This window comes from Talpa occidentalis, unplaced genomic scaffold (assembly GCF_014898055.3).
Source record: "Talpa occidentalis isolate TD23 unplaced genomic scaffold, MPIMG_talOcc4v2.1 talOcc4.16, whole genome shotgun sequence".
NCBI lineage: Eukaryota > Metazoa > Chordata > Mammalia > Eulipotyphla > Talpidae > Talpa > Talpa occidentalis.
The window spans coordinates 77116176-77137889 of NW_023601653.1; the positions used below are offsets into that span (position 1 = coordinate 77116176).

At 39.0% G+C, this 21714-nt stretch overlaps 1 protein-coding gene across 3 annotated transcripts in view; it reads right to left on the reverse strand.

Moving 5' to 3' along the window:
* LIMA1 (LIM domain and actin binding 1) overlaps positions 1–21714 on the reverse strand; it is a 72099-nt gene that overhangs the window by 16793 nt on the left and 33592 nt on the right. For all 3 annotated transcript variants that reach the window (XM_054696607.1, XM_037514717.2, XM_037514716.2), the window contains exons 3-7: positions 20452–20497; positions 16503–16967; positions 4907–4991; positions 4033–4181; positions 799–906 (exon numbers count right to left, since the gene is read on the reverse strand). In XM_054696607.1, the coding sequence (XP_054552582.1) occupies positions 799–906; positions 4033–4181; positions 4907–4991; positions 16503–16967; positions 20452–20497 (853 nt within the window). The remainder of the gene's footprint in view (positions 1–798; positions 907–4032; positions 4182–4906; positions 4992–16502; positions 16968–20451; positions 20498–21714) is intronic.

The window sequence follows — 21714 nt, forward strand, 5'->3', positions numbered from 1 at the left end:
CCTGAGGGGAGCAGCAGGTAAGACAGGAGAGGTCTGCTGTGCCATGTGGGTCAGCTCCCTGGCCAGGGATCAACTCATGTTGCAGTGGCTGCTGAAAGCTTCATAGTGCTGAGACTTTAACCCCAGCACCACCAGGGAGGCCCTGAAGTGGTTTGTTTGGCTTGCAAAATACTTTTAGTGAAAGGGTGAAATATTCTTGCATAAAGTGTATTAAATTGAGACTATATAAATAATTTGAAAACAGCATCTCTAATAAAAACAGACTAAAAAAAAAATGACTAGCGGGCCTCCCTGGTGGCCTAGGGGTTAAGGTTCAGCTTTACCACTGCAATGGCCTGAGTTCAATCCCAGTCAGGGAGGTACCCACATGGCGCAACAACCTCTCCTGTCTCGCCCACTGCTTCCCTCAGTGTATTTCAGTGGATCTGCCTGTTCTGCTCCCCACTCTGTCTCTGGTGAATCCTCTCACCTCCTGTACCTCTGGGCTACACCCCAGTTCTTCTATGCAAAAATAAATAAATAAAATATTTTTTAAAAATAAAAAAATCACTAGCCTATACACTCTGAGCATTTACTGGGCAAAAGAATTTTCCGATGAAGGTTCATTATTTGGTCAGTTATAAGTCACAGAGGTCTCCAACCAATACTATGTGACCTGCAAAAACTGACAGTCTGTCCTGGCACCTGTTAGCAAATTCCCAGGCATTCTACAGTCTGGAGTTAGAGTTGCTTCTAATTTAGGCTTTAATTTAGAACACATGCTTTCTTGGCAACTGGACATCAGGCTTTTCAACCCACCTTTTCTCCATCCTGATGGGAGATGCAGACCTCAGGACCTGGAGGCACATTCTCCTTTTGCTCCAACTTATGGGTTTTGATTTCACCACCATTGGTTCTCAACTCGTTCTACAAAATAAAAATAATCTTTCAACTAAAAAAGACATCCCACTCTTCTAGTCTCTTCATACCACATCTATTAAGTCAACTTGGCATGTTAAAAAAAAGTCTCCTAAGAGATCTCAGGTCAAATCAATCCTCTAACTCTCACAAGCAAAACCTACTGACTCGTGAAATGACAAAAGTGGCTTTGTGGACACATACCTCAGAGTTAAATATTTGTACACATGTCTAACTAGATGCTCATTAGAATACAGACACATCAGCACGCGCGCACACACACAGTCTTGTGATTCACTCTTGTGGCAGCAGAGCTTGTGGGAATGCAAAGCTTGTGAGTTTTGTCAGAAAAGACCATTCTGGAGCAGGGGAAAGGAGATGCCAAAGTGCGAATAATTAAGAAAATATACTGACCATATATATATAAATGCCCGGCCTGGAAAGAGAGACAGGATGATGTATACATATAAAAACTGAAGTTAGGTAGATCTTATAATCACATTTTACAGAGAAGAAATTTCAGATAATGTAAATTTACTATTATGAGGGAAAAATTAATTTCATTTATTTCCTATAAAAAGAATATATGTTAATAAAACATGAAAAAGCTAAAATTATATTTAATGATACCATAAAACAAGCCCTTTTTGCGAACCCTTCAAAAGCATGTTTTTCACATAAAATTCATACATTGAACTAAAGACATATTTTATCCTAGTTCTCATCACAGAACTTCAACATAAAAAAAACAGGCATTAATACTAATACTGTTATAAGAAGTAAGCATAAACACATATTTCTTTGCGAAGAATGCTTAGGGCAAGAATATTTAAATTGACAATGTGTGGAAGGACAGGTAACTATGGCAAAAGAAGTCAATTTATGGAGGTGGAAGGAAACTAGACTTTTGATGGGGATCATAATGCAGCATATGCAGATGTTGAATTATAACGCAGTATACCTGAAACCTATATAATATTATAAACCAATGTTAATTCAATAAAAATTTAAAAAATAAGTATAAATAAAAGGTGATGAGACTGTTACTTATAAAATCTAAAACTACATAAATTTAAATACAAATAACCCAAAGCTTCTGCAAAAAAAAAAACCAAACCAACAACAAAATAAATTAAGATATAAATCAGATATGAATATGAACATTTCCTACTTTTTGTTCCTTAGTAATTTAGTATTGTTAGTATCTTTCTGTTCTCTGTATTTATTAGGGTTAGGGAGGAAACATAACCATTTATGGCAATAGGGTCAAGGAAAGGGATATGAGTGTGCTGACTTATTCAGGTGTGGGATTCCAGATTGAGCTCTGGAATTGCATCTGGGGGCACACAGCTATAGGGGTACATCTCAGGAGGAGCTGGCAGCCAAGACTGCAGAATACACCAGTACTGCCCAGCAACTCATTTCTATCTAACCCATCTCAAAGTCCAACCTCCAGTATCACTGCCCACAAGAGTGCTTTGTTAGAACGATGGTAACAAAGTTTTGTCAGTGCTTTGTTAGCCCCTCTGTAAGGGGCTGAGAAATTCACTTACTTTTTACAAGAATTCTTAAGAATTTTCAACTCTTAAAATTTATAGCAGAGGAGAACTGCAATGCGGAAACTCTATTAGGAGGTTAGAGAAAAAAGTCACTGAACAGGTTTTTCCACTTAGAGAGTCACCGGGTTGGAATGTTATACCAGGAGGGCACTGGGAAGCAGCTAAATCCTGTAACTAGAGGGAATGAAGCTACACAGATGACCTATTTGCTGTATCTCCTGACTTGCCTTCTAGGAGGAGTCTAAATTTGCTTAATTTTTATCCTTATAGTGAATAATAACCCTGTGACATTCCACATCGCTATACAGACTTATATCATCTTTTCTTAAAACTTCAGTGAAATCAAGATGAAGTTATTCATACCCAAAGACGTAGGTCCATCCATAAATACTGAATATTGTAGAGAATGCATACTTTAATATTGTGGGGGAAAGAAGGCTCAACTCCTGGAATACATGTCATGATCTCTAATTACCAGTTTTAGAGTGCCCAGGAACAAAGGGAATTCAATACTATTCTTTTGACTTCGTTTAAAAATTGGGACATCAGGGGCCTTCCCTGGTGGTGCATCGGTTGTTTGGGACATCAGGAGATTAACAGTGTGTAATCTGAACTCTCAGAAGGAACAAATGCTTGAAAGATATACACATGTATGTGTGCATATATATATATACGTGTGTGTATGTGTGTGTTATGTATGAATTAATGCCATTTAAAATAACTTAGTTATTTTAGTTCTGTTGTATCAGTCTGCTAGTTCAGCCTAAAAAAATGTAAAATGAGACCTTCCATTCTATTTAGAATACCGAATTTTGGTGCTTCCTGAGCATATCATCTTCTTGTCATTTCTTGCCACTTCTTCTTATCCACTCTATTTCCTTAAGAAACCATTATATCATAAGGATTACATAATATCCTTGTAATCCATATATCACATGATTTCATTAATATGAAATATCCAGAAATAGGCACACCCAATAGACACAAAGTAGATGGTGGCTGCCAGATGTGGGAGCTGAAGCTGGGAGGCACTACACAGGGGTGGGGTGTGTTTCTAGGGTGATGGAAATGTTCTGGAATTAGACAGTGATGAGGCTACACAACCATGTGAATATATGAAAAATCAATGAATTATATAATGTAAAATGGTGATCTTTATGCCCTATGACATATATCAATTAAAAAAACGATAACCTCCCACCCTGCGTTAGTATTGATCTAATATTTCTCTTCGTATTCTACCTTTCTTCCCTCAAAAACCAAAATAAAATAAATGTTTCTATTAATATGAATAAAATACTATTTATTTAAAACAACAATGACAAGATTAACTAAAAGAGATAGGCAATCTATGACATGACTAGATGGTCACATTACCAAAAAATGAGTGGGGTGGGAATAAGGAAAGAGAAGTCAGGATTAGACCATGGTAAGGATTATGATGAAACTAGGGTAGGGTTTATGGCTAGGGACAGGCAGGAAGCCAGGGCTCACAGGTCAGGGAGGTATTTCTCTTTGCTGTGCTCAGTGACCATTTGATATATGAGTGAATGAAAAAATGATCCAGAAAACATACCAAGTAGTTGGTGGAATTGCTTTGCTTGGACACAGCAGCTTGGTACTTTGCCATTCGATCCTTGATGGAAGTTTCTGACAGGCGGGGTAGCTCCAGATTTCTCCGACTCTCGCTTTTCTCTGAGTTGAGTGCAGAAGATGACAGCTGACCTGGAAGCATAAAACAATGGGCTTTATTAGAAGATAAAATGTGATTTGAATGGTTTAGTCAAAATCTTGGGCTATGGCAATGTAATGTAATCATTTCTTCTAGTAAAAGTACAAAGAAAGAAATCAGGAATATAACTGTCATTTATAAGGTAATCACTTGCTTTCCAACATGAAAAGGAGAACCCTTACTATAATTATGTATGACATATTTAAAATTTTTGGTTTATTTAACATGTGAAAAACATTAGATATCAATGCCATTTTAATTTGCATTTCTTTGGTGAGTAGATGGTGATTTTCCCGTGTCTATTAATTTTATTTTTTCTTTTGTAAAGTGCCTGTATATGCTCCCTTTGAAACACAATAATTTACTTCCAAAGCTAAGTTTCGTTACCATTAGTAACACACAACAACCAATCTTGATGGAGGATTCTGTCCATCTATGGTGTCCCCGACCCACAGGTGACCATAGTCAAAACTGTCAGTAGCATTTTCCTGGTGATTCCATAAAGGTCCCCTTTGGTTACCACTGACTAGTATGGATTAAAAATACTAAGAAACTACTTGTGGGGAGCAATGAAATTTGGAAATGTGTCCAACAGGCAGACTTCCTTTTGATTTGTTCCACTTTTCCTTTAAAATATTGGTTTTGAAGCTAAAAGTTATCAGCACCAATGATTCCTTCCTAAAGAACTTCACATACTTGGAGGGACCTCTCTATTTACCTGGGCCTAGTTCCAAGTCATCCAGAGAATAGTTGTTTTCAGAGACCTTCCTTCCACCTGTACTTCTGCTTTGGGTCCGAAGAAGCTGTTTGGAAAACAAAATCCAACATTAGGCTTTGTATAGATGATCGGAATTCTTGATGGAGGCCTGCAATCTCCTTTTTAAATAAAACCCAGAAGAGATTTGATTTTATATTAGTTTTCATAGTCCACAGAATGTGTTTTCAACATTATAAATATCAAGCACTCTATACAGGGGCTTAGGGAAAAATAACTATATGGGTAATGCTCTCTGCTAATGATCATGCCTAACCAATTTAATGAGCAAGTCTTGTAATTAAACAGTCATTGGAGGGGAATCCTCATGTCCCAGATGACAAAAACATGGCTCTCCAAATTGCCAAGGGCTGATGCAGAATCTGCTATTTGCCTTCTCTATGCTACTTTCTCTCTCCCATTCTTACCTTCCTTCATGTATTCATCTCTTTCCCTGGACTACTGCATTACCTTTCTATTCTTCTATATCTTCCATCAAGTCTCTATGATGCTGCCATTATCTGAAGTAATACAAAGTGATTATCCCAAAATATAAATCTATGTCATTCTTTTGTTCAAAATTCTTTTAAGGATCCCTAGTCACTCCTTGAATTAACTCTAAAGTGCTAGTATGGGCCTCCCCGGTGGTGCAGCGGTTGAGCACTGGGTTGCAAAGCTGCCCGCAGCCTCTGCAGTGCCGGTTCGATCCCCGGCTGCTCCCCGGCCACCAGAGGAGGGTCCCACATGGCGCGCAGACCTCTCCTGCCGCCCGCTGCTCCCCTCAGCAGTGTACTTCGGTCCTTCTGCCTGCTCTGCTCCCCGCTCTGGCTCTGGTGAATTCTCTCACCCTCCCGCTTCTGACTGTACCCAGTGCTTGTATAAATAAATAAATCTTAAAAAAAAAAAAAAGTGCTTAGTATATTACAGAAGACCAGTTCTAGACCAGGTCCCTAAACTATTCTCACTGAATATTCTCTTCCTCATCCTTTGTCCTCCAGGAAAGGCAAACTGCGTGAAGTCCATGATATTGTAAATGCTTTCCTGGATTACTTTTTATCCTTCCATTGTCTAGCAAATGCTTGTTCCTGCAGGATTCAGTGCAAACCATGAGCCACAATTCCCTCTGGACAGCCTGCCCTACCTCTCCTACAGAAATCTAAGTAGTCCTTCCTGTGTTCCCAAGGTATCTGGCCACACTTCCATTACAATTCCGGTCAAATTATTGTGTGTCCCTTTACAGGACTGAAAGTTTACTGAGGGCAGAGATCATGACTTTTTCATCTATATATTTCTAGCATATATATAAAGAAAAGTATTTTGTAAAGTATTTTGTGATTTTTACAAATATTAATATACCTGTACCTCTCAGACCTAGGGTAAATCTCGTAATTTTTAAGACTAGAAAAGTAACTCAAGAGAAAGTAACTTAAGTTTGACAGATTGCTCCCAGACATGGTACACTGAAGGTATGCCATGTTTATTCAGCTTGTAATGAGACCCTTCAACCAGAGTCTATCATTCAAATCTCAATTTATTTTCAGACAACTTAAAGTAGGATCTCTGATATCCAGCATGACAGGAGATAAAACACCATTTTGAATTCAATATTAGTAATTAGCGTTCAGTTCAAAGGACTAATAAACTCAACAATAAAGTTTAAGACTGTGAACTCTCTATTTTGTCTTCTCTCCCCTTGGAGATATAAAATGTGTCACTTCAGAAATCAGAGCCAAGGCTTGGTTGCTTATGCCACACCATTAAGAGTTTCTTGCAGATTCAATGTACATTTAATATGATTTATCTCCAGCCAGATTTTCTATTTACACTGCACTACTAAATCTATTTTTAATAAAACCCCAAATAAGCTGTGGTAACTCTAATCTTGCCACCTCATCTTCAGATCAGCTGCATCAACACTGACCACGTTCAAATGGCTCAACACACACCACCAATACACAACAGGGAGCAGCCTCCCATATGAAAATTGGCTGAGTCCCCTATTTTTTTTTTTTTTTTTGTGGGACCCTCGCTGGCGGCCTGGGAATGAACCGGCCTGGGAATGAACCGGCGCTGCAGAGGCTGTGGGCAGCCTTGCAGCCCAGCGCTCAACTACTGCACCACCAGGGGAGGCCCTGAGTCCCCTACATTTGGCTAAGTCCCCGATAGTCACATTTTTTGCTTTTGTTTAGTTTTTAAAACATTTCTCATTATCTGACCATTATAGTAAAGGAAATTCCAAAGATTTATTCCAAATACTGCTGCACTGTAAGATGATCACTATAAAAATTAGAATTTTTAGTGTTCAAAAGGGGAAAAGCCTGGAAATCCCACTCTTCTTAACAAAAAAGGAATAGGTCCTGCATTCATACTGCTGGAGCAATGTTTCAAATATTTACATTCTGTTAAAGGTAAAGTTCAAGTATTATTCCAAGAGTGTCACATGTCACAACCAGTAGAGTTCAGTTTTCTGTCTGTACTTGTAGTTGCATCCTGTCTTGTGCAAAGTCCAGGCACTGGTGTGACTGTCAGCAGAGCCCTTTAGAACCAGAACAAGTGTTCTATTAGGGTAGAGGCTTCTTTTGACTTTAGATACATAAAATTTCTCTTCTGTTCTAACTTTTTAAACCTTTGGGTTAAATTAAGAGCTTTAAAAAAAAAGGCTTCTGGTTCATGAGGGTATTGGTACTCTGATTATTTTTTCTCAAATACTAAAAAAAAATGAATCTACAAAGCCATTTTGTCTTAAAGAAAAATAGAACTGTCTCTGGAAATCAGTTAAACCGACAGTGAGTGGCTCTGAGATGAGCTGGAACTTAGGGAGCTCCCTGGGGCCCTGAATGTGTCTTTCAGTACCTTTTCACCTCCAAACCACTGATTATTAAGGGTAACAAGATCTCAACTACTCTGGCCTTTGCCTATGCTGTATTTATGATAAATTTTATGGTCTTCATTTTATAAGTGGTAATCTGAAGTTCAGGAAAAAGGAGGGGTTTCCTTCAATATTTCTCAAGGAAACAGAGGGGCCCTGAAAGAAAAACAATCTCATACTGAAATCCTCTTCAGTAACACATTTTTATCACACTTCAACCCTTTTTACTCAGATACCTGAGGGAACGTTAATCATCATGATCTGTTAAGAGAGAATAGACACTTTAAAGATTACTTTCTGGAATTTCCTAAGGCTGGGCCTCTGCCTCACCCCACCCCACAAGTCCTCTTTCCTGTCAGCTGACTCTCATTAGTGTGAACGCCCCTGAAATATTCTCTGTGAAACCATAAACCAAATACTTGTACCAATAAGAGAAGAATGGTTTGGGTCTTTTAGTCAGCAGTCTGTAGAATTTTTTTTCTGGAAAATATTTTTTTTCTTTTTTTTTTTTTTTCTGGAAAATATTTTTAAAGAAATAAAATAAGTTAGGTTACAACTTAAACCCAGGATTTCCTGTGCCCTGTATCCTTATTTTCAGGAAAAATTTCTCTTAAAAGCTGATTCTGAACACTTTAATTACTGAGGGGCTCCTACCTTTCTCACCTACTTCCTTAAGCCTTCATCTTCAAACTTTGATTCTGATTCTCTCACCCTTCCAAAATCAACTGGGAGGAAGGATGGTTTTCAGGAAAAATGGAACTTTGCTGAACGATGGCATAGGATAAGAGGGTGTAGATAAAACTTGGCTTTAATTTCTCAAAATACTGAAAGAGAAGCATTTCTGTCTCCAGGAACCCTCTTTAAAAAATTACAGTCCACTTGAGTAAAACAATACACATAGAAGGAGCACTTATCTACAGCTGGTGTGATTTCTCCACATTTTTCTGTATCCCTTAGTATTCTACAAAAATTATGTGTTTGTCTTACAACTAGAAAAAAAAAAGGTAATATTTACTAAATTAATACAGATAGATAAAATGATAAAACTGAATGCTGACAAGGTTTTGAGGATTGTTCTCAGATTGTGCGGGTGGTGCTATTAAATAGTATAATCTTTTTAGGTGCATCTCTTTTGATCATGACTTCACTTCAGTTATATGGTTTCCCCCCCCAGAAAAAAAAGACTAAAAACAAAATGTTTCTGCTGAGATGCTTAGAGCTTTTTGATTAGGCTGAAAGAACCTAGTTATTGGGAAATGATTAAACTGTAGAATGAAACGCGATATTACCATGAAAGGATAATTAGATGAAATAGGAAGATGTATAGGAAGGTCTGTATAGAAAACAGACTAAACCAAAGATAAAGCACATACAACAGTAAGCACAGTGACTAAAGCATGTAAAAATTAGTTATGCAATGATAAAGATATTACTGTGCAAAATTGGTAGTTAAATCTTTCCCCAATTTACTTGATGACTAACTTGATAAGTCTAATTTGATAAGACTTACACAATAAGATAAATAAACCTTCTAAATGCACAAACTTCTACTACAAATCCCTTGCAGGCCAATGTACTGCTCTTCACTGCCTCAATAAAATGTGGGCAGACAGACAGCTAACGTAAGAGCACAGCTAAACGTTTACCAAGGTATTTTAGATTTGCCCTGATTTCCTTAGATGTTGTTTCTCTTTTCTGAAACTCTGTCTGTTCTACTGCTAGACTTTTGCCTGTGCTGATATGTAAAGCCACGGTCACTTGTTTTTATCCATTTAAACAGTTATAATATCTCCGAAGATAGTGTTATATAGTAGAAGGGGCACACCACAACTTCAGTTCTTGTTCTGAGACGAATTAGCCATATGACATTGTATCTCAGTTAACTCCTTTGACCATAACTGTTTCCAGCTGTACAACAGGAATTTTAAAATCTGTATAATAGGAGTTTTAATATCCTAACTATATGTGTAAACTGAATTAAATAACTGCCCAGAGTCCCTTAGTTATAGGACCTATATAATTCACCCATCAGCTAGAAGACTAGAGGAAATGACTCTAGCACGTTCACTGGTATATACACCTAGGCTGCCTAATCCAGCAGCAAATTCAATAGCATGAGACAAAGGTGCTGATATTTGGGGAGCAAATGAAGTCTTTCTGGTTTCTCCTAACTCCAACATAGCCAACATTGCTTACAAAATGTTCTATTACCCTGATATTACTTTTCTACAAGTTTTATTCTAATGAAATTGTCTAGAAACTGCTAAGTACTTAGTTGGCATAAAAATCAGCATAAAAGATATGCTTGGTCTCCAGTTGGCATATCAAGGACAGACATTTAGGGCAATAAATAGTGAAAAAGACCAGAATTCCTTGACTGGCATCTTTACACCTGAATCCATTATTATCTTACCACAAAGACCAAAGAAATACAAAGAGTTACTAATTAAAAAAAAAAATAAAAATTTAACTGGAGTGAGGTTTTTAAGAGAAGTGTACCACTATAGGAAGAACTCAGTCAAAAGATAATTAGCGCTGAGTAGTCTTATTTACATTTTGAAATTACAGAAGAAGCTATAAAATAAAGGTGAATTTAATAAATCAACAAATATTAGTTTTTACAGAATATATGAGAAAGATGGGACTGACAGAAAAAGATAACCTTTGTGTTTATTTAACAAAATCAGTTATCCGCAGTTAAAGTGCTAGCAATGTATCTATTGGAGATTCAATGTGTTGATTTAAGATTTATGATGTGCTGATAAGCAAATTAAAGATATAGTCTATTGCATTTGAGTGACTTTATTAGACCCCACTGTGATATTAACAGTTATTCAAACCTTTTTCCTCCCTGAGCCCATCTTAAAATTATAATTTAGTTATAATTTAGAATCATGCAATTAAAACCAATTATGGGGCCTCCCCGGTGGCGCAGCGGTTGAGCGCTGGGTTGCGAAGCTGCCAGCAGCCTCTGCAGCGCCGGTTCGATCCCCGGCTGCTCCCCGGCCACGGAGGAGGGTCCCACATGGCGCGCAGACCTCTCCTGCCGCCCGCCGCTCCCCTCAGCAGTGTACTTCGGTCCTTCTGCCTGCTCTGCTCCCCGCTCTGGCTCTGGTGAATTCTCTCACCCTCCCGCGCTTCTGACTGTACCCAGTGCATGTATAAACAAAAACAAACAAATGAATAAATAAATAAATAAAACATGCCTCTATAAAAAAAAAAAAAAAAAAAAAAAACCAATTATGAACACTTTCAGAATTGTATCCTTCTTGGAATATAATTCCAAGCAATTTACTTAAGACATTAAGTAAAAAGAAAATTCTTATTCAGATAACATTGTGTTATAAGTTCCTAAGATAAGGAAACACACACACAATTACTAACCAAGTGAGGAGAAAATGTTATATTTTTTTCAACAATTTAAGGATTCCGAATGGACATTCTTCAAGAAGACAAATAAAAAATGGTTTCTTTGATGTAGATTAAAGATTAGTTTGCTACAGATAAAATATCTGATGAACAAAGATCAGATTTTAGCTTAGTTGCCTTATTTCCTAAGGGTTTGTTCCACTATACCAATACACATATACTATTATATTACATAGTTGTGTTTTGTAAAGCTAAATATAAAGCCAAGTGTCACTTCCAGGAACATACAAGAAAAAAACCACAAAAATGCTGGACTGTTTAAAGAAGGATGGTTTTATTCTCATATTATCCACTGCAGCAAATTTTGTTGGTGTTTCGATGCCAGTCATGCATATAATGATCCTGGTGATAAGAGGAAAAGATACTCTAAGACAAGCTGATGGTCTTAGGGGTCTAAGGGGAGACAAGTAGTTGACAAGTTCAAGAGGGACAGGGCAGGGAAACTTCCATTTTTATTTTATCTAAATGTACTGGTTTACCTTTGCATTATAAAATAAGTCAACACAATTAAAACACGACTAACTCTCATGGTGAAAATAAACCAAGAACGACAGGGAAAAAGGAGAAAAGTTTTTTTCTAAATAGTTTTAATTCTGCTCATTAAATAGTTTTAATTTTGTTTCTATATGGTCAAATCTATCCCTACCTTCTCATCACTATTGTCACAGGGTGGTCCCCAGGAAAAGGGGAGGTTCCAGGTTCCCTGCCCCACTCCAGGAAAGGTGGAGCTGAGCAGGGCGGTGAAGAAGCTGGAAAGACTGAAGGAAGGAAGGAAGGAAGAAGGAAGCAGAGAGCAAGAAGGAGACCTGGAGGAGGCACATGGAGCAGAGAGAGACAAGTGAAGAAGCTGCACTTGCTCTTTGGTCCTGGGCTGGTTGAAGCAGATGTGGGTAAGAGACCTGTGGGGCGGTTAACAATGGCCGCTTTTATCTTGATTTTGCTCCTCCTGTCCCAGACGTCTGGGCCCCTTCTGCCCCTTCCTCTGGGTCCCCACCAGAAGGTGCTTTAGACTTGAGGCAAGCTTTTAGGCCTCAGTGGCCCTGCTTTGGGCCAACCCTGTTTGGCTGAGCATTTTACCTACAAGGGAATGGGTAACTTTGGGTGTTTGATTTGGAAACTTTATTCTTCCCCTTTCTTTCTTTGTTGTGCACTAATTCTATTAACGTTCCTTTCCATTAAATGTCATAGTCACTAGAGTATGTTTTGTCTTGATGTGGCAGATGGCAGAACATATTTAGAACAGACAGGTTTGGAGGTTCTGGGGTGCCCCTCTCCCTGCCCTGTAACACTACCTCCTATCCTTGATTAGTCACCAGAAATTTGTTCATAGGAATTAGAACAATCATGTTCAACTAAATCATCTAACTTGAGTAACTTATCTATTCAACTAAGGGAGAAAATAAGTGAAGAATAGCTTTCAATGAATTCTCATCATTTATAAGTTATTCAAGTTCTAAGCTTCTTTTCTTCTCTTTATTAAATAAACACTAAAGGCTGAGTCATTGTGCTGACCACTGGGAAATAAAAACACCCTTGGCTTAGAAAAAAATTATAGACTGGGGAGCATACAGATTCAATCCTGACTATTAAGGAATGCATGCTATAAGTACCCAAAGAGAAATCAAAAGAAAACTCATTAGGAGTGAAGTTAATTCCATTTGAAAGAAACTGAGGAAAAGACTTCATAGTCTTCAACCATCCTGAGTAAGAGTTCAAAAGGTAGCAATTTGGGGACTTATGTGAATAACTTAGAGAGGAGGAGTAATCTTGAGTATAAGATTGGTTATAATATTGAAAAGATAGGGTGAGGGCTTCCTTGGTGGTGCAAGGGGTTAAGTCTCAGCACTATCAGCAGCCACTGCAGCATGAGTTCAATCCCCTGCCAGGGAGCTGCCCACATGGCACAGCAGACCTCTCCTGCCTCACCTGCTGCTCCCCTCAGCAGTGTATATCAGTCAATCCACCTGTTCTGTTCCCCGCTCTGTCTCTGGTGAATCCTCTCTCTCACACACACATACCACCTCTGCAGCTCTGGCCTGTACCCCAGCTTTTGTATGGATAAATAAATAAAATAAATCTTTAAAAAAAAAAAAAGGTAGGGTGAGCTCAGACTGTGGAAGGCCTGAGTACTAACTACAGATTAATTCTGAGGCATCAAAAGTTTCTGATCAAGGGAATAAAAACATAATTTACAACTATAATCAGAAAAATAAATGGCAACAGCATGGAGGATGGATGGGGAGAAATGAGAGGCCAATGGGGAGAGGCCGCAGGAATACTAGAGACAAGCCAGAAAGGGCTTAAGAAGGGTATTGTACAGAAGGGCCTATATCAGAGCTGTGCAGAGGCTGAACTGATGCAGATAGCTTAAAAATGGGAAGAGGCAGGCAGAAGGAAGAAATGATTCCAAATTTTACAGACTAGATGTGATAAATGGTGCGTGTAAGATACACCTCTGGTAGAGCAGGTTTAGATTGGAAAGGTAGTAATGTACAAGGTAAGTAAATAGATAAACAAGATAATTTGAAATCATACTAGGTATGCTACTGAATAAACAAATAAATTGTAATGTACAAGGTAAGTAAATAGATAAACAAGATAATTAGATTGGAAAGGTAATGGGTTATTTTTTTAGCTTTCTTCAATTTGAGTGCCTAAGGGGTATTCACAGAGATGCCTGATTTGAGAGGCAAACCTGGGGGCTGACACTTGAGGATAAGAGAATTTAGGATTAGAATCCAATTTGTGGGTTCATCTACTGGAGTCTTACAATAAAAAAGACTACACAGGCAAAGAGAAAAACAGGGCAGAGAAGAGATCAGGAACGGAAGTGGACAAGAACAGAAATTATCTCAAACAAAAGGGAGCAAGACAACTGAGTGGAACTCAAGCAAGTTAACTTTGCTTTCTGTAAATAACTCTGATAAAGATTCAGGAAAACACAACTCCAGACTCTCCTTCCTCAAGGAATCAGTTGAGATTCTGCTCAGTTCTCTGAAATTCAATTATGGAATCAGTCATACAATTTGTAGCTAATATATTCATTTGTCTCACTGAAGTACTAATTTGTTATGTCTGAGTGTGCATTCCTATTCCTAAAAGGGCTTCTAGTGTCCCTACCTTATTTCTCAGATCAAATCTTGTAACTTTCCCGATTAAAGCCTTATCCATATTAAAGCTGAGATTGTATTAACATAACCATAACTTCATTTCTTTTTTTTTTTTTTTTTTTGGTGGGACCCTCACCGGTGGCTGGGGAACGAACCAGTGCTGCAGAGGCCGCAGGCAGCCTCGCAGCCCAGCGCTCAACCGCTGCGCCACCAGGGGAGGCCCCCATAACTTAATTTCAAACTGATTAATTACTTCATAACCTAAAATAGAAAAATATTTTTAAAACAGTTTTATTTAAATACTAGAGAAAACTTTAAAACAAACTAGATTGTTTCCTGGATGATGCTTATTTGGAAATAAGAGCAGCTGTATTTTACACACCCTAAATTAGCCATTAAGTGACAAATGACTATTTAATCAGGAAGTTTAAAAAGGTAGCCCAAAAGCCCAGGTCAATGTTAGCACCTCCATCTTTCTATACTGTTAACTGCCAGGCAGCAAGTGCTACGGAAGATGTAGGAGGATCCTTCCTTATATGACTGTTTCTCGGTTCTGACCAGCTACTAAGAGATAGGCTTGTTCTGACCCATCTCTCACCAGACATTATGAGAAAAGTCTCTCACCAGATTCTTACATATAATCATCATTTTTGTTTGCTGCAGTCCCAGTCATTTCCTACCTCAGACCAGTCTCAACACGCACTAGCTTTTTGCACTGAATCCACACTGTGTGTGTGTTGGTGTGACATCAGCTGTCCTGCCCCTAACATGGCCTTTGAGGAAGAAACTTACAATGGTGCTTTGAGTCCCAACAAAGCCCCTTCCTCTCTATTTAGGATCTCTGACATTTCCCCCCTTCCATTTAAAATTCTTCCTATTTAAATTTAAAAAAAAAATTAAGTAAGACCATAAAAGGGGAAGAGGCGTAGGGAGGCCTAGAGGGCTAAAATTCACGAGGGAAAAATAAAAGTTATAAAACTGCTTTGTGGTTACATCTTTTGCCAACTGGTTTCAGTGTTAGCTAGAAAAGGGTTCTAGCTGTGCAAACTTTTAAAAATTGTTCCTATACCCTCCAACAGATGATTCCCCACTCTCAAGAAATGTTCTAGGCAGGAAATCAAAATGCACTAAAAGGTATGGGAAGAGATGGCCCAAATCATACCAAACATAGTCGAGGATGAGTTATCTAGTTTATATCTCAGAAAGAATGCTTCATATCATTACTTCATAAATGTAGGGACTGAGCCAAATATTTAGTTTGAAACAATTTGGCTTTCCCATGGAGATGGAATCTGATGGCTGTGCTCCCTGTCAGATCTGTTTATTTCATTATAATGACGGTTGTAACATACCATCCCCATGTACAAAGCCAGATATGCAGGAAATATGAGAAAACTGGAAAAATTTACCAGCTCTGCGGCCCCTGGATTGTGTTATAAGTCACCAGCATATGTAACTCATTTTCTTGTTAAGTAATTCCCTCTGGGGACTAGGTCTGCACTCCACATGAAGGATCAAATTTCATTTGCAGTTGTAGGAAAATGCAGCCCTGTGCATTTGCAAGTCAAAACTCCTGAAGGCCACAGCTAGTCTGGCTATCTTGGTTGATTTTCTTGGGAGAGGATTTTAGCAAACAGAAAACATTTGTTGGATGGGACAGAAGAGGAAATTGAGAAGAAAAGGAGTTCAGCTAGCAAAGAGACAACTAAGCCTCAGTCTTAATGTTAAACTCTGGTCTTAACACTCAGCCTGCAGCTGTGTCCAAGCAGAGAGAGATTCAACAGTAATTCCAACCCCCAAGGCTACAAAATGACAAAAGGCACAGGAAGACAAATTAAAAGGGCAAGCATACAAAAACACATAATCCAATGGACATCAAACTCTCTTTATTTCTCGATATTAACTTGAATCTCAGCATGCAATTGATTTCACATGAAATTGGGTTAGAGACTCATAAATCTTAGCATCTGTGCAAATAATTCATTTGTGAAGTTTCATTAACTCATCTGATTTGAAGCAAAAGACACAGTCACCACATATTCGCCACTATTAAACTGTCTAGATTTGGAAGTTTTCTTTAGTTATCTGAAGTAGCATTTCTTTAGTTATCTGAAGTAGCATTCCCAAAGTTTTAAATCCGCCCGATTCTTACCTTGGTTTGAGTTGGTTCACCTTTCTCAAACATCATCTTAAGCCTGTTCAGTGGAACATTGTATTTCTCTATTTTGTTTGCAGCTTCTGTGTTTTCACTGATTTCAGGTTTTCCTATTTCATGCCTTGATTCTCCCAGCCAATTTTCCATTTTTTCACTTTCTGGTGAGTGGTTTTGGAGATCCTCACCGTCCTCAACGCGGGGATACCGATACTGAGGAAGGGCTTCCGGAGGCGCTGTGACTGTAGGTGTGGAGGGAAGTGGGTCCTCTTGGTTAGCTTCAGTCCCCGAAGCAGAGCTGCGTGCCACTTCAGCTGTTGGATGGTCGCCTCTGTGTCTGACCTCAGCGCTGCTGTTTCTCAGGGAGTCTGTGTGAGACTCTGTTTCCAGCCCTGGGTTCTCCCACTTCTTCTTCAGCACAGTTAGGATCCCCCTTCTGAAGTGCTGGGGGTGATTGTCAGTGTTCTAGAAGAACAAGAAATAAGTGCCAGTTATAACTTGCCTGCTGAAACACTCAAACATGTTGGTCTTTGTAAAACGAAAGTTTAAAACTCCAGGCTGCTCCTGGTCCACTGGCGTTTCAGGCAGCCGTGAGCAGTTACAGCCCTGCCACATGGAGAAAGCACCCACCCCAGCAGAGGGAGAGGGGAAGAGAGAATAAGTCAGAAACTGAAGCAGGAAGTGATAAAACAGGATAGCCTTATAAGGACAAAATGGGAAGAAAGGAGAGCCCAGATCTAATGATTGGAGACAAGAGATTTTTATCCAAATATTAATGGGGAAAACAAAGAAAAAGCAAAATACTAGGTACTTAAACACTGTAAATATGTACATACAGTAAAAGTTCATCATTGCATGCCGCAAAATTATGTGAATTCTGCTGGGTTTTTTTTCCTTTAAAATAAGGCACAGATGCAGGAAAGCTGAAACTATGCAATACCAATAACTGTGGACAGTAAGACCAAGGATGGAAACTATCTGTACAAATCTGAAGAAGTCACCAGACTTTTACAGTTATTTGCATAAACCATATTTCATCATGTAACATAATTTACACATAGCTAAACAAACTTTATTTTCACTAAGACTCTAATCTCTTTTTTCTGCTCTTTGCTGTATGTTTACCTACATGAGAAAACTCATTTACAAGAAAAGTCATGATTTTACAGATCCTTTTGATGAAAATATCCAGCTTAATTAGGAACTACCACCACTCACTTGATTGCAAGATCCAACTTACACTCAAGAGGGTTCAAGAGGGTTCACTTTCACCAGATCAAATTAATATGGAGACAGACTGAAAACCTGGCCATTGCCAATGTTGCTCCACAGTGAGAGAGAAAACATGTTTGATGAAGCAAGATGAAATGTCCCCTACTTTGTAAGCTCTCCCACACACATGGAGCAGCACCACCTTCCCAAAAGACCTGAACTCCAATTCTTTCTTGCCCTCCATTCCTGTGGTCTGTGACTCACCTGTCTTTCAAGAAAGAAAGGACAATCAATGACACTGAGAGTCTTCGGAGAATTAAACAGGATTAGCAGCTATATTGGGAATTAAGTCTCACCCTATTGCTCTTCTGAATATGCTCTGAAGCCACTCTATCAAGCAGCACCAAGACAGGAAAAGAAAGTTAACAAAGAGCAACTGCTTGATTTTGGCATTTAAATTTTAACTGATAGATGAGCTATGCATTGGAGGAACCACGTACAGGTCAGAGAGAAAATAAGCACAAAACGTTTTCTTTTTGGAAAAGAGAGAATTAAGTAAGATACAGCTCTGGAAGCTGGAGCTACCTTAAAGATAGCATGCAATGGACGAGTCACCTGGGTCCCAGACTTCACCTGCCCTGCTCTTCCCCAGCTGGAGGCAGAGAATCAAAGCAGCTTGGTAAAGTGCCTCACTAACTGGACACTGCTTTCCTCAGAGACAAATCATGTGATCAAGTATATTTGTTAACATAATAAGATGCTTTTGAGTGACAAAAGCAAATTATAAGACAGCATGACCCCATTTTATAAAACACGGGTATATTTAGAAATATAAACAGAAAAGTATTCTGGAAGAAAAGACATCAGGGTGTTAACAGGTTATCTTTGGATCATAGACTAAGGGCAATTGAATTCTTTTTTCTCTTTTTATAGTAAGTGTGTATTCATTGTATAATAACACAAATACAGAAATAAAAGTATACGTCATCTTCTATCACCAAAAAAATCTCCCTATAAAACAGTAATAATCTTGATGTTGTTGTAAGCAGCTTGAAAATTGTCATTTCCACTTTACTTGATCACCTGGAAGCATTTGTGAGGTGGAAACTCATACCAGTGTCCCCAGCCAGAGTATGGGGGAGGAAACAGTCAGGGAGCATTTTATTTTATTATTTTTTAAAAATTATTTATTTCTGCATACAAGAACTGTGGTGTAAGCCAGAGGTGCAGGGGGGTGAGAGGATTCACCAGAGAAAGTGGGGAGCAGAACAGGCAGATCCACTCAAATACACTTCTGAGGGGAGCAGTGGGCGAAACAGGAGAGGTCTGCTGTGCCATGTGGGTAGCTCCCTAGCCAGCCAGAGATTGAACTCAGTGCTGCCTTGGCTGGCAATAGCTTGACAGTGCTGTGTCTTTAACCCTTGTGCCACCAGGGAGGCCCCTATTTTTTTAAAAAAAGATTTATTTATTTATGCATATAAGAGGTAGGGTACAGGCCAGAAAGGCAGGGGTGAGAGAATTCACCAGAGACAGAGTGGGGAATAGAACAGGCAGATTGACTGAAATACACTGCTGAGGGGAGCAGCGGGTGACACAGGAGAGGTCTGCTGTGCCATGTGGGTGGCTCCCTGGCCAGGGATCTAACTCGTGCTGCAGTGGCTGCAGTCAGCTGCATCTTAACCCCTTGAGCCACCAGGGAGGCCCTACCTGCTTCATGTTGTTTCACAGCATTAGTCACCACCTGACACAGTTTCTTTATTGCCAGTCTCTCCCCCTAAAACAAACTCCATGATGACAGAAATATAGTCTATATTAGTATTGGCATGCAGTAGGTGCTCCACAATTAATTTGCTAAATGAATGAATGAAAGAAAAGGAAAAGGTGCAGGGGAGGAAGGGGGAAAATAACAGATAGAAGAGAGATAAGAAGGAAAGAAAAGAAAAAAGCAATTGAGTGAAATGATGGTAACTTTTCACTCCATTTTTGAATTATAGGAAAATGAAACCAAGGACTTAGAAAGTATTACCTCCTTAGACAGAGCAAATTGACAGGGGCATGCTGTGTACTAATTTAAGTAAGTTAGGCACTAAAAACTGTGGAGAGGATATTTTTGTAATGTTAGCCAAATTAAAGAACTCTCCTCCAAATGAAGCTTTTTTCTTGGTAAGATTTCAAAAGAAATACACTATACAGCTCAGCTGAAAGTTAGCCAATGGGGAGAGTAGAAAATGGTTATAAGCAGAGGGCTTGTTCTGAATCTTCAGTTTTTGATGAATCCTACAGCTAACAAACTTGCTAACTAGACTGGGGCAAGAAGTTTGCTTTAAAAAAAGAACCCAGAGGCTAACAAGAGCTGCACAGCTGCTACCACTTAATTGCATAGATACAGAAATTCTAGTTATTTGAATTGGAAAAAAGATGTCTGCCTAAGAAACCCTGTATTCTAATTTGAGCTAGAGCAGTAAACCAGTTTACTAGCCTCAGGCAAAGCACTTGGCCTTCTGTCCTTCACTCAATTCAAGAAAGAAAAAGTGGTTCAAAAAGAAAACCTCAGTGAAAAAATAAGATCCCCTGTGCCTAAGCCAAGTCCTCCTGAGCAAATGGCTCACAAATCAGACCAGTTGGCACAAATGCCCGCTCAGCTGTCAGGGAGCCCAAGCCCGCAGCGGCTGCAGGTGGCCGGCCACACAGGCTCTGTTCATGGAGTCCCGCATGCCCTGGGGTTCTGAATACTTACACTTCTCCTCTTTTCCATGTTTGCTTCTTCAGCTGCTTTCTGGTACCTTCAGAGAAGGGGGAGAGGAGTGGAAAAAGAATGTTCTCAGATTAAACTTGTATTTTAACTCTTTCAATCTTTAAGAAAACACTTGTGTAAACCTATTTCTGCCAGCAATTTGTCTTTAATCAACTCTATCAGAAGAAGGAGGGAATTGGAGCAGCTCCCACTTCCTGTCCTGTCCCAGCCTCCTGTTCTGATATAACAGAAAGATCCAAATGGATGAGGAAAATGCTTGGAAGCAACTGGATAGAGCAGAAAGTCTGGGGCTTAAGTACTGGTTTCATCACTTATTAACTGTGATCTCTGGCAAGTCAGTGGCTTTACATACCTACTTTCAAGGTTGCTGGGAAGATTAAATGAAATCACATGTGTAAAATGCTTTGGAATCAGTTAAAGTATATAGCATGGCATTAATCCTGAAATGTATATTCCCCTACCTGGTTGCATCTGAAACTATTACACAATTCTTGTCTGCCAAATGATAGTCATACTGCTCATACATGTGTCAATTTTTATTTATTTATTTACTTATTTAGTTAGTTTTAAGATGTATTTACTTACGCATAGAAATGGGGTACATGCCAGAGGTGTGGGGGTGGGAGGTAAGAGGATTCACCAGAGACAGAGTGGGGAACAGAACAGGCAGACTGACTGAAATACACTGCTGAGGCGAGATAGGAGAGGTCTGCTGCGCCATGTGGGTCACCTCCCTGGCCAGGGATCATCGAACTCTACTGTAGTGGCTACCGATAGCTTCATAGTGCTGTGCCTTAACCCCTTGAGCCACCAAGGAGGCCCACATGTGTGAATTTAGTCTAAGTTGTTTGATTTGTCACATTTGCTCAGTTAAATGTATTTGGTGGTACTTAAAGTGTCTTTAAAGAGATTACACTACATTTTGGCATTTAAAGAAAATCATTTTACTTTTTAATGTATACATAAGAGGTCTATGTAAGGAAAGTTTATGGGATAAGCAAGCACTGGTCCTTTTCATTAGCAGAATTTTTTCCTTAGTGATTTATTATTTCTTCTTTTTTACTACTTCAGTCACTTTATTTTACTATCACTTAGATCATAAAATCCCTGAGAAACAACTGAAGTCATAGGGCTTTTCAGAAGGGAGCAGGTTTTCTCATTTTGAGGACAAAGGAGGGCAGGGAAGCCCAAACTGCAAGCACACCTCCAGGCCACCCAGAATGACCTTACTGGCCTCCTCAATTG